This window comes from Ambystoma mexicanum, chromosome 2q (assembly GCF_040938575.1).
Source record: "Ambystoma mexicanum isolate Mex_15411 chromosome 2q, UKY_AmexF1_1, whole genome shotgun sequence".
Lineage (NCBI taxonomy): Eukaryota > Metazoa > Chordata > Amphibia > Caudata > Ambystomatidae > Ambystoma > Ambystoma mexicanum.
Genome location: NC_090924.1, coordinates 340530526 through 340544298, shown reverse-complemented (window position 1 = coordinate 340544298; position 13773 = coordinate 340530526). Strand labels below are relative to the sequence as shown.

At 46.9% G+C, this 13773-nt stretch overlaps 1 protein-coding gene across 1 annotated transcript in view; it reads left to right on the top strand.

The window, feature by feature from the left end:
- The window catches only part of BRICD5 (BRICHOS domain containing 5), a 530375-nt gene extending 516812 nt beyond the window's left edge, over positions 1-13563 (top strand). Inside the window, exon 7 of the mRNA XM_069646484.1 lies at positions 13204-13563. Within this exon, the coding sequence (XP_069502585.1) occupies positions 13204-13298 (95 nt within the window). The 3' untranslated portion in view covers positions 13299-13563. The remainder of the gene's footprint in view (positions 1-13203) is intronic.
- Positions 13564-13773: the final 210 nt, after the last annotated feature.

Below are 13773 nucleotides of genomic sequence, written 5' to 3'. Positions count from 1 at the left end.
GCCCATCGCATCCAGCTTCTTCCCCTCCTGTTCCGGAGATACCATGGCTGCCGATGACAAGTTCGCCAAGTCTTTCCTAGCTGCGGCCGAGACCACCAGATCCGGCAAAGGGCTGTGTAACTCACCACCAGATGGACTGGCTGGGGCGTTGAGAAGACGGAGTACCCAATGGACCGTAAAACTTCTGTCACTGCTGAGATTAGCCCAAAAGGACCCCTCAGACCGGACTACCTCACTTGAGGCAGCTCTTTACGACAATGGACCCCCTTGACTGTACAAAAATAGAACAGACAGGTTGGTGTATTACCCAAAAGAGCGGGGAAAACCACGCCACCACACCAAGCTGCAAGAAACAAAAAAATGCAGGTTATACCACAATATGTACCAGAACTATAAGAGGTCTAGGAAGTAAGGAGGTAGCTGAAAAGGTTTGGCAGCTAGTTGTATTGGAGAGATCGTAAAGAAGGAGAAGAAGAAAAGGTTCACACAATTGAAGTTCTGTTCGCATGGGTAGAATAATAGTAGACTATGGAGAAGCCTTACCCCCCTGTAAGATGAAAAATGTCCATAAAGAAAACAACAAAGGTATAAAATAATAAACAGATAGGGTTAGTAGAGGGTGACATCCCGAACGGCACGAGAGTCGCAGCTAGAGTCAGGATGGTGCAAGGAATACAGAACAGCGTCCAGCTTGCACGTGTGGTAAAACCCAGAAGTCCTATAAAGTCTAACAGGTTACCTTCACAGATGACTGAAAAATTGAGGAACACAAAAGTCACAGATGGTTGAACGTTCTTACCGTGGATGTATACTTTGCTGACACCAGGAAAGTGGCTTAGGGTAAGTGAAGTTTCAAGGAAGTACTCGTGGAGCACCACAAGAGGTGCACAGGAATGCGCAGCCAGACGAATGAACTGTGGCACAGTAACGAGTTCAGGAGTCTTTGCGGATTAGTATTCAATAGCCGAGAAGGAACAAACAAGGCAGGTCAGAAAGCGTTCCAGAGTCAGAAAACAGCCGGTGGATCCAATGGCAGACAAGGGACACGCGGTAGCAAGGTCGGTTAACAATTCCGGGATCAAAGTAAACAGGAGAGAGTTTGAATCAGCACAAAGGTAAGGTAGTGAAATACAAACGCTAATTAGAAGTGCCGAGCTTCATGTCACGTGAGTATTTATGCGGAAGGGGACGTGAGCTGCCTACGCGCGTTGGTCCGCTGAGGCAGGCATCAGTCAGCTGATCAGGGGACTGCCGTTCAGCCGTCCGACGTGGTTTCCCCAGTAACCGCCAACACTGCCAGAACGGGGAAGCCAGGAATGAGACCCGATCCTTCAGGTGTCGGAAATGCTGCGGGCCGAGGTGCGCGGAACGGCGCCTACGTATAACAGGCTGAGACCGTAGGCACCTGGGAGCTGAATCGAGCACCCTATAATTCTTTTCCAGTCTGTCCCGCTTGGTCGGGCCGTACTTGGATTTTTCATTAGGGCTAAGCTCTCCTCCCAGATGTCGTCCAGGAACGGAATGGACATGATGGTCTTTCTCCTCGACTTGCGTCATTGGTACAGGAAATCCTCCGGGAACTAAAACAGTTCCGAGGCCCTCAGGATGGCCGAATGAAAAGATCCAACTTCGTCCGGAGGGGAGGCCCTATGGGGCTCGTCCGCGTGAGGAGTCTACACGTCTGCCGCAATGAAATAGTCGTCCACGTCGGTACCAGTAGCCGTGGAAGCTTTGTCCGTGCCCGTGTCCGGAGCTCCAGTAGGTGTCTTGTTGTGACGAGGTGGTGGCGGCGGCGGATATGATGCTGAGGACCAGTGCCCCCCTTGGACTTTTTCTTCTGCAGGGGAGAGTTTACCCTCTGAGGTTCTGGAGGTGCAGGCCCCGATGCAGCATCCTTTGCTGGATTTCGGTGACCATTATGTGTAAGGTTTAGAATGTCCAGATACACGTCTCTAGGTCTAGGGGTACACTGAGCTGGCGAAGTACGATCCAGGCTAATGCGTCTCCTGTTCCGCACAGGGGACTGAGGTCCTTCCTCCGGTCCTCCCCCTGCGTGGTCTGAGCAGCACCCATCGTGTGGATCATTGTCTTTGTTGGTATTAAAATAGTTCTGCTCTGGTCGTTCTTCAGTAGCCTGCCAGTCCGCAAACCTGGGAGGCTCCACAGGTTGGACCGTTTCCCTCTCCCTCTCAGGAGGCTGTTGGGTCAGAGCAGCCGCCTGTTTTTTCCCTGGCCCCGGTTCCTTTGCTGCATCTCGCCTTGGGGGCAAGGACATCCGTGGGGTGGCTGCCGCTCCTTTCCTAGACCTGCTCTCTTTCAGAGCTGCGGTGGACGTTGTTGACTTAGACGATGATGTGCTTGTGGCTGCTTTCGTTGATAGCACCGTAGTCTACTCGACTGACTTGGCCTTGGTTGAAGCGTTAGCTGGCTTTGACAAGTTCTCCCCAGACTTTTCCCTTGTCAGACTATCCACGGACACACAGAGTTTGGAGTTTGGATGGGGTTAGTGACTTTCTCTTTGAAGATGCTCCTTTCGTTGGCAGGCTCCCCATAGAGAATGATGGTGATGGCCATACGCATTTTGTACGAAACGGGACCTGCATCAGCTGCAAACCCAGTGGAACTAGCGATTAGAGATTGGCCTTCTCTTGGACCCCCGCATGCGGGCCATCCTCAAAGGATCTCGGCCTCCTCCCAGAGAGAGAACGCTCCTCAGACCGGCCAGTCCTGGATGAGGCTTGACCCTGCCCTGAGGCTGCATCAAAGGCCTTGCTCGAATTGAGCCACGCCGACAGTCTCCTGTATCAGTCTTTTTTGTTTTTTTTCAAGAAACCACGGCACACCTTGCATCCCTCCTCATCGTGGTCCGCATGCAGAATGTAGAAGAATTTATGGTGTTGATCTTCCAGGAAGATGTTTCTTAAACCACACTTCGCGCAGAGTTTGAAGAGGCTGCCACCTTCCTTCTTCTCCTCAGCCATGCTGAAAGGGCGTGATGTAGGCCCCAAGGCCGGGCCTTCTCCAAACTTCAATGATCCGACGATTGCTAAAAATCCTCGCCTGTAGAGGAGCACTGCTGCTGGTCTTTATCTTTCGTCGAAGACGATAAAGCAACAAACGGTCAAATTCGAACTATTTTGCAAACATTTTACAAAAAAACACGAAATTAGCACGGAGAGCAACTTGAGGACACCCAACACTGACGCGTGCAGTAAACATCTGAAGATGGCCACCAGGCGTGGAGCTTGGATGGGGGCATTGTGACCTGACGACAGGGAATATTCATGAGCAAGTGAATCCATGCCAGACCCCATGTAGCAGAAGTGACGTCATTCAAAGATTCCTCACAATTACCATAACTGAATTTGCGCAAGGGCCTGTTAGCAATGGTAACCAAACGGCATTACTGACATCACAAACCAATTGTAATAACTTAATACTGTTGAGCTATAACGTGGCAATGCTGATTCCTTAGCCAGCAAAGAGCACAATTTCAGCTGCATCTAGAGCATTTCATTAAAGGTGCGCCGGATTATTAAAATCCCTTTCTTCTGAATTGTCTGGGACAATTCACATCCATTAGTTGGTAAGGGGACAAGGGGATGTTTTAATGCACTGCTGGAGTAAAATACGACATATTATTAAATCTACTTACAGTATTTGTTCATAACACTTTACAAATAGTGTCTTGGTGTTTTTTCCAAACTTAAACAATTCTACATTTATTCTATATATGAACAACTGGAAGTTAACTTGCCAACACTGGAGCAGAAGAGTGACTAGCCAAGAAATATAAGTAATAAAATTCCCCCTAGCATATGCAAAAGGGATATTTCAAGTGTAAGGAACTCATGGTGGCAACAGTAAAGACAGAAACAAGTGATCACAGTTCAAGCGTACTTATTAAACGGCATAGGGTAGTGGACCACTATACTAAGAGGCACGCAGGCAGTAAAAAGAGCTGAATTTACACCGACCCGTTGAGACGCAAGCCTTTATATCCAGAAGACGTATGTACGCATTTTGACAGTTGAAGCAATTGAGCGGTTACGCGATGGAAGGTATTGTGTAACTGCGGTTGGCAACGGCTGACTGAACAAGTCAAGGTGCCAGCAGAGATTAGAGTGAAGTGGATATATCGCCAAACTACTAGGGAACCCACCCACAAGTGTGTGCCAAGGTGATAATGTCTCAATATCCATCTGCTGACTGAAACACCCCATTACAGATGGTTCAGTCTAGGACTCCCTCACAGTACAAAGGAATAAATAAGGAGGGAAGTGGCGTGTGCAATACAATCTGTTCAAATTTCCTTGTGATACATGAATAGTGACTGAAACAACAGCTCCTGAAGAATGTTCACCACAGTGAGGATGGAAGAGCAGAAACATGGTGGGTAGTAGACAGGGTTGATGTTATTATAGATCACCCCCTATATTGGGTCTCTGATTCGTTAGTGGTGATGGAAAAGAGTGGGGGTATAGTGTACGAAAGAAGTCACTCTAGCACTTTAAGTAACAGATGTGTTTGGTATTGTTATTTTCTTGATTTTTATTAGAAAGTGTATATTGTGTTTTTATGATATGTCTTTAAATACATTTTGATCTATTTTTAAGAAGAATTTGGTTGTTATTCCTCCATTCCAGGTTATTTGTTTATACCCTGTATACTGCGAAGGACAATTAACATGCGTTTCACCCTTTGTTTTACTGTATAGTGTTTTTGTGTTTTTTGTTTACTGTGCCTTGTAAATGTTCCTCTTGCCCATCGCATCCAGCTTCTTCCCCTCCTGTTCCGGAGATACCATGGCTGCCGATGACAAGTTCGCCAAGTCTTTCCTAGCTGCGGCCGAGACCACCAGATCCGGCAAAGGGCTGTGTAACTCACCACCAGATGGACTGGCTGGGGCGTTGAGAAGACGGAGTACCCAACGGACCGTAAAACTTCTGTCACTGCTGAGATTAGCCCAAAAGGACCCCTCAGACCGGACTACCTCACTTGAGGCAGCTCTTTACGACAATGGACCCCCTTGACTGTACAAAAATAGAACAGACAGGTTGGTTTATTACCCAAAAGAGCGGGGAAAACCACGCCACCACACCAAGCTGCAAGAAACAAAAAAATGCAGGTTATACCACAATATGTACCAGAACTATAAGAGGTCTAGGAAGTAAGGAGGTAGCTGAAAAGGTTTGGCAGCTAGTTGTATTGGAGAGATCGTAAAGAAGGAGAAGAAGAAAAGGTTCACACAATTGAAGTTCTGTTCGCATGGGTAGAATAATAGTAGACTATGGAGAAGCCTTACCCCCCTGTAAGATGAAAAATGTCCATAAAGAAAACAACGAAGGTATAAAATAATAAACAGATAGGGTTAGTAGAGGGTGACATCCCGAACGGCACGAGAGTCGCAGCTAGAGTCAGGATGGTGCAAGGAATACAGCACAGCGTCCAGCTTGCACGTGTGGTAAAACCCAGAAGTCCTATAAAGTCTAACAGGTTACCTTCACAGATGACTGAAAAATTGAGGAACACAAAAGTCACAGATGGTTGAACGTTCTTACCGTGGATGTATACTTTGCTGACACCAGGAAAGTGGCTTAGGGTAAGTGAAGTTTCAAGGAAGTACTCGTGGAGCACCACAAGAGGTGCACAGGAATGCGCAGCCAGACGAATGAACTGTGGCACAGTAACGAGTTCAGGAGTCTTTGCGGATTAGTATTCAATAGCCGAGAAGGAACAAACAAGGCAGGTCAGAAAGCGTTCCAGAGTCAGAAAACAGCCGGTGGATCCAATTGCAGACAAGGGACACGCGGTAGCAAGGTCGGTTAACAATTCCGGGATCAAAGTAAACAGGAGAGAGTTCGAATCAGCACAAAGGTAAGGTAGTGAAATACAAACGCTAATTAGAAGTGCCGAGCTTCGTGTCACGTGAGTATTTATGCGGAAGGGGACGTGAGCTGCCTACGCGCGTTGGTCCGCTGAGGCAGGCATCAGTCAGCTGATCAGGGGACTGCCGTTCAGCCGTCCGACGTGGTTTCCCCAGTAACCGCCAACACTGCCAGAACGGGGAAGCCAGGAATGAGACCCGATCCTTCAGGTGTCGGAAATGCTGCGGGCCGAGGTGCGCGGAACGGCGCCTACGTATAACAGGCTGAGACCGTAGGCACCTGGGAGCTGAATCGAGCACCCTATAATTCTTTTCCAGTCTGTCCCGCTTGGTCGGGCCGTACTTGGATTTTTCATTAGGGCTAAGCCCTCCTCCCAGATGTCGTCCAGGAACGGAATGGACATGATGGTCTTTCTCCTCGACTTGCGTCATTGGTACAGGAAATCCTCCGGGAACTAAAACAGTTCCGAGGCCCTCAGGATGGCCGAATGAAAAGATCCAACTTCGTCCGGAGGGGAGGCCCTATGGGGCTCGTCCACGTGAGGAGTCTACACGTCTGCCGCAATGAAATAGTCGTCCATGTCGGTACCAGTAGCCGTGGAAGCTTTGTCCGTGCCCGTGTCCGGAGCTCCAGTAGGTGTCTTGTTGTGACGAGGTGGTGGCGGCGGCGGATATGATGCTGAGGACCAGTGCCCCCCTTGGACTTTTTCTTCTGCAGGGGAGAGTTTACCCTCTGAGGTTCTGGAGGTGCAGGCCCCGATGCAGCATCCTTTGCTGGATTTCGGTGACCATTATGTGTAAGGTTTAGAATGTCCAGATACACGTCTCTAGGTCTAGGGGTACACTGAGCTGGCGAAGTACGATCCAGGCTAATGCGTCTCCTGTTCCGCACAGGGGACTGAGGTCCTTCCTCCGGTCCTCCCCCTGCGTGGTCTGAGCAGCACCCATCGTGTGGATCATTGTCTTTGTTGGTATTAAAATAGTTCTGCTCTGGTCGTTCTTCAGTAGCCTGCCAGTCCGCAAACCTGGGAGGCTCCACAGGTTGGACCGTTTCCCTCTCCCTCTCAGGAGGCTGTTGGGTCAGAGCAGCCGCCTGGTTTTTCCCTGGCCCCGGTTCCTTTGCTGCATCTCGCCTTGGGGGCAAGGACATCCGTGGGGTGGCTGCCACTCCTTTCCTAGACCTGCTCTCTTTCAGAGCTGCGGTGGACGTTGTTGACTTAGACGATGATGTGCTTGTGGCTGCTTTCGTTGATAGCACCGTAGTCTACTCGACTGACTTGGCCTTGGTTGAAGCGTTAGCTGGCTTTGACAAGTTCTCCCCAGACTTTTCCCTTGTCAGACTATCCACGGACACACAGAGTTTGGAGTTTGGATGGGGTTAGTGACTTTCTCTTTGAAGATGCTCCTTTCGTTGGCAGGCTCCCCATAGAGAATGATGGTGATGGCCATACGCATTTTGTACGAAACGGGACCTGCATCAGCTGCAAACCCAGTGGAACTAGCGATTAGAGATTGGCCTTCTCTTGGACCCCCGCGGGCCATCCTCAAAGGATCTCGGCCTCCTCCCAGAGAGAGAACGCTCCTCAGACCGGCCAGTCCTGGATGAGGCTTGACCCTGCCCTGAGGCTGCATCAAAGGCCTTGCTCGAATTGAGCCACGCCGACAGTCTCCTGTATCAGTCTTTTTTGTTTTTTTTTCAAGAAACCACGGCACACCTTGCATCCCTCCTCATCGTGGTCCGCATGCAGAATGTAGAAGAATTTATGGTGTTGATCTTCCAGGAAGATGTTTCTTAAACCACACTTCGCGCAGAGTTTGAAGAGGCTGCCACCTTCCTTCTTCTCCTCAGCCATGCTGAAAGGGCGTGATGTAGGCCCCAAGGCCGGGCCTTCTCCAAACTTCAATGATCCGACGATTGCTAAAGATCCTCGCCTGTAGAGGAGCACTGCTGCTGGTCTTTATCTTTCGTCGAAGACGATAAAGCAACAAACGGTCAAATTCGAACTATTTTGCAAACATTTTACAAAAAAACACGAAATTAGCACGGAGAGCAACTTGAGGACACCCAACACTGAAGCGTGCAGTAAACATCTGAAGATGGCCACCAGGCGTGGAGCTTGGATGGGGGCATTGTGACCTGACGACAGGGAATATTCATGAGCATGTGAATCCATGCCAGACCCCATGTAGCAGAAGTGACGTCATTCAAAGATTCCTCACAATTACCATAACTGAATTTGTGCAAGGGCCTGTTAGCAATGGTAACCAAACGGCATTACTGACATCACAAACCAATTGTAATAACTTAATACTGTTGAGCTATAACGTGGCAATGCTGATTCCTTAGCCAGCAAAGAGCACAATTTCAGCTGCATCTAGAGCATTTCATTAAAGGTGCGCCGGATTATTAAAATCCCTTTCTTCTGAATTGTCTGGGACAATTCACATCCATTAGTTGGTAAGGGGACAAGGGGATGTTTTAATGCACTGCTGGAGTAAAATACGACATATTATTAAATCTACTTACAGTATTTGTTCATAACACTTTACAAATAGTGTCTTGGTGTTTTTTCCAAACTTAAACAATTCTACATTTATTCTATATATGAACAACTGGAAGTTAACTTGCCAACACTGGAGCAGAAGAGTGACTAGCCAAGAAATATAAGTAATAAAATTCCCCCTAGCATATGCAAAAGGGATATTTCAAGTGTAAGGAACTCATGGTGGCAACAGTAAAGACAGAAACAAGTGATCACAGTTCAAGCATACTTATTAAACGGCATAGGGAGGTTGGAAAACACCTAATATAAACCTAAATCTAAGATGGGAGCAAGCTACGACCATCAAAAATTAATAAGGTAGTCCTAGTGGCGTCTGGTCAAATAAAAGGGCATACACTAAAAAAAACCTATTGCCAGTCCTTAGGCTAAATACAAAAACAGTGTGGGATAATGTTCACAAGAAAGAAAGAAGTGTCACAAATAATAAGTGAGGATGTGGTAGCCGGGGGTCTCCCCCCACATTTTGAGCACGGGACAATGTGGGATTCCAGAGCACAGCACACGCTCGAGCTTTCCCAGCACAAGACAACAGTTCCGCTCTCAGGGCCTTCAGTGGTTAAGTCTCTTTTCTACAAAAAGTCTCTTGCCTCAGAGGACCCGATGTATCCAAAATAATAACCAAAATGGTTCCTTTCCGCATGTACTCTGGGTGATGACTTTTCATCCTTCTTCTGGGGTCAGACCCTTCTGAAATATCAGCCCCCCCTCCGTTGGGTTCACTATGGCTTCTCAACACAATCTCTGTGACATTCACAAATCTTAATGTCTTTTTAAATAGTTCACTGTGGACATCCCTCTGCCGGGCTCACTTTTGTCAACGCACTGTTCATTGGGACTTTAGGCTTCTCCCCCTTTTCATATGAACTTTGTGACTTGGAGACAAGCTTGTTTTCTGAGGTCGGTGAGAGGACCAATACTTTTTTTCCTATGGAAAATGATCTTAAATTCACGTTTTTGACATAAGCAGATTGTTGGCGGCTCTGGGCCTTTTCCATATGAGTACAAACTAAGTCTCAAACCAATTTCATGTGTTCTCACATTCGGGTGGCAGTCTGCGAGATGAGAATGGGGGCCTCCTCTCGTTCTTCCGAGGTCTCCCGCAGCATGTCAAGGACATCTCTTGGCTCTCTACCATAGAGTAGTTAAAAAGGAGAGAAATGTGTGGAAGCTTGAGGGTTTTCCTTACAGCAAATAGGGCCCACAGGATCATTTGGTCCCAGTCTTTCCCCTCCTTATCTACCAATTGTCGTAAAATTAGCTTCAGGGTTTTATTGAATCTTTCTGCCAAAGCATCAGTTATGGGGTGGTACACAGAAGTTCACAAGATGGTAATGTGGAATAGCTCTTTGACTTCGGACATGAGCTTACTCATAAAATTCAAACCCTGGTCTGTTAGTATTTCCCTAGGAAAGCCGACCCTGGAGAAGTACAGTAGAAGCTGCTTAAGGATCTGCTGTGTGGTGTTATTTTGCATTGGGAATGCCTCGTGATATCAGGTTGCATAATCAACGATCACAAATAAATATTTATTGCCTACTGTGGATGTCTCTAGAGGTCCAATTATATCCATACCGATTCTTCAGAAGGGGATTTCTATGATCGGCAATGTGTTCAGAGGGGCAGATAATGGGATATGCGTGCTGGTCTTTTGATATATCTCGCACGTCTGGATGAAGCTCTTTATATCGGAGTGGATCCCGGGCCAGTAAAACTTCCCACTAATATGCACCTGGGTTTTATATGGTCTTAAATGCCCCTCAGTAAAATGGGAATGCGTGATCTCTAGTACAACCTTTCGGTGGCTCTTGGGTATTACCAATTGTGTTTTTACTAAACCTTCTGTGGATGTCCCTCTTCTATAAAGCACTCCTAGTCGTTAGAAGAAAAAGGACTTCCCTTCTCTACACCTTCTCCTTCCGGAATTGCTTATAGAAAAGCTTCAGCAAGAGCTGGATCATTTTGCTGGGCGAAGACTAGGTCGGGATAGATAGTAGGCTCTTCTCTTTCTTTTCTTCGATGTTAAGAGATTTATCAGCTTCCCTAAAGCCTAAGTTACCTCTGTCTGTTTTATCTGGTTTACATTATTTAAACTGAGGAAATAGAGCTCTCTCTGAGATTCCCTGGGCAATTTGATCTCCACAATGAAACTCAAAGGGAATCTCCCCATGATTCTGTAAGATAACCTTCACATCTCCCCGGAAGTCGGGATCCATATTGCCTGCTAAGACATCTATCCCGAAACTCCACGCTAATCCAGATTTCGGGGCCAATCTTATGTAGCACTGCACAGGGGTATCAAAACGAAGTCTGTAGGAATCATTCCTCTTTTCCCCGGGTGAATAATTGCTTCACTACTGCTACAGATATCAAAACCTATTGATTCCTTGGTGACAATTGAAGTGGTAGTAGCTCTCTGGCTACGTTTTTGAAATTGTAGGGTTCCCCAATTTGTTTCAATTGAGTCATATCCCACTCTGACACCATATGTAAGGAATTCATGGTGGCAACAGTAAAGACAGACACAAGTGATCACAGGTCAAGGGTGTTTATTAAACTGTATAGGAAGGTTGGAAAAACGCCTAATCTAAACCTAAATCTAAGATGGGAACAAGCTATGACCATCAAATAATAATAACAGTGCTAGCTGCATCTGGTCAAATAAAAGGGCATATACTAAGAAAAACGTATTGCTAATCCTTAAACTAAATATATAAAGTGTGTGGGATAATGTTCACAAGAAAGAAAGAAGTGTTCACAAATAATAAGTCAGGATGTGGCAGCCAGGGGTCTTCCGTCCCACGTTTTGAGCACAGGACAAGGTGGGAATCCGGAGTACAGCACACGTTCGCTTTCCCAGCATGAGACAAAAGTTCCACTGTCAGCGCCTTCGGTGTTAAGTCTCTTTTATACAAAGAGTCTCTTGCCTCCAAGGACCTGATGTATCTGATGTATCCAAAATAATAAACAAAAAGGTTCCTTTGTGCATGTACGGTGGGTGATGACTTTTCACCCCTGGGTCCCCCTCTTCCAGGCTCAGATGCTTCTCAAATATCAGCCTCCCTCCATCGGGTTCACTATGACTTTTCAACACAATCTCATCTGTGACATTCACCAGTATAATGTATTTTTAAACAGTTCACTGTGGACATCCCTCTGCAGAGCTTAACTCTTGTCAAAACACTGTGCATGGGGACTTCAGGTTTCACCCCCCCCTTTTCATCGGCATCCCTCCGTCATATTCACTCTTGCCAACTTTTGCCAAATCACACAATTCCTTCTACTTTCTTGCGATGCAGAATTCACTTTGCTTAGCTTTACAATCATCTGCCAGCCAAAGACTTTCAACTGTACAGGGTTCCATGTCTTAAAATCGCTGCAAAAATGGCAGTGTATACAAAATATTGCGGCAAAAATGCTGTGGTTTTGCCGCCACAATCATGTAAAGGATGTGGGGGACACCCCCCGCAACTCCCTCTTCCCTTAAATGGTATAATGGAGTACACCTTTACTGGGTCAAACCACAGCATTTTTGCTGCAATTTCTTTTACCAGCAACATTTTTGCCGCGATTTTATTGCCTGATACCCTGTACAGAGGATTTTACTAGACCCCTGTATGACCACTGACCACTTTCTCGCGCCTTTCCCAAGGCCTTCTGGTAACGGTAGTTTCAACAATAGAGTTATCGCCCAGAGTTTCCTGAGTGAGCACCCACGTGGTGCCTGACTCCTCTGTAGCTGGTTTTACCCTCTAGTATTAACAGTTCTTTGTACTTTCTTCAATTAGCCGTTTGCTACTTTTGTTCAGCACAGTTCGGTTTCTTATCCGCTCTCCCCTCGATGAACCGCTTGCCTTTTCTTGTCTCTGGAGTCAAGGAGGTTGCCACAGTGGCAAGTGTCTTTTCCCTGCTTGGTTATCAGCAGAGGAGGACCCTTGTGTACCGTTGACATCTGCTGCAACACACGTCAGCTATTGTTCATGGTCTTACAATTGCTTCCACAGATGTTGTGCGGGCCTGTGTTGGAAAAGGCAAGGTCGCATCTCTCCTTGTCACCCTTCCGGTTGTGGCCGCCTTTCTCCTCCACTTGAACTGCTGTGCTGGGTTAGCTCTCTTGTTGTGCGGTCTGCCTTGTTTGTATTGCGCTCTCGTGCTCTACGTTTTATCTTTGTTGGGAAGGGAAAGGGCCGTCAGGTGTGTGTGATTCTGGTCAATTGCCCGACTTTGCCTGAACCTTGTGTTGGGACATGTCAGATAAATGGCTCTGGTGTTTGTCGTCTTTCGTGGTGTGCGAAAGTGTTTGTATCAAAAAAGCGGGGGACAGTGTGTTGAGTATCCTACATGGTAGGATGGGTAAAAGGTGTAATAAGAAGGGGGATACTGCATCACACCCATCAGTGTTCCACTTCTACTCCCCAAGGACCCCCTATCCGGTGATCCTCCCTCACTGGTCCACCCCCAGGAACTGGATCCAATAGTGATGCCTGTCTCCTGGCCAACTGGATCACAGATCCCCAGGGACTAGTCAGGGAGACACCTTCAGGTTTTTCACACAAGTCACCAGAGTATGGTAATGTTTGTTCCTAACTTAGCACATATTTATAAACACCCTACAGCCATTTACGTCAGAGTGCAGAAAGGAGATTCATCTGAAGTATTATGCACAGAATGTTTCCAACTCAGATTCATGACTGTCTCCCATGCCATGGACCGTTGACTTGAATAACTCAGCATTTGTGTGTTTTCTTTTCTCAGGCCCTGGCAAGCAAAGGCTGATTTACCTGTGCATCGACATCTGCTTCCCCAGTAATATATGCGTGTCTGTCTGCTTCTACTATCTTCCCGACTAAAGCCTGACAGGCATGTTTGGCTTCACACCGGCTCACTTCTCACCTTGTACTTGAATACAACCTCTGCAAGACGCTGTCAATGACATGGCCAAGATCACCCGATCACGGAACTGACACACTGGGGAATTTTGCTTGCTGGGAGTATGCCTTGGCTCCCACAGGACTCAATGAAGATGAGCCAATTGACCATAGTATCGCTGCAAAAGGGGGAACTCATTGAAAGTGTTAGCTGATGTTTGAGGGTGCAGTTTATGGGAAACTAACATTATGTAGGGATGTTTGCTCAGAATGCTGTGCAGGATACTATTTTTCATATTTTGTTATAAAAAGCATTTCTTGAGTGCCATTCTTTAGATATGGAGACCATATATCAGGTAGCCTTTCATACTGTGGTAGAACAATTCATGTAATTTTGACTTAACCCTGTATAAAAAGCATTCATTTCACTGAGATCCAAGTGGCAATGACCCTATTA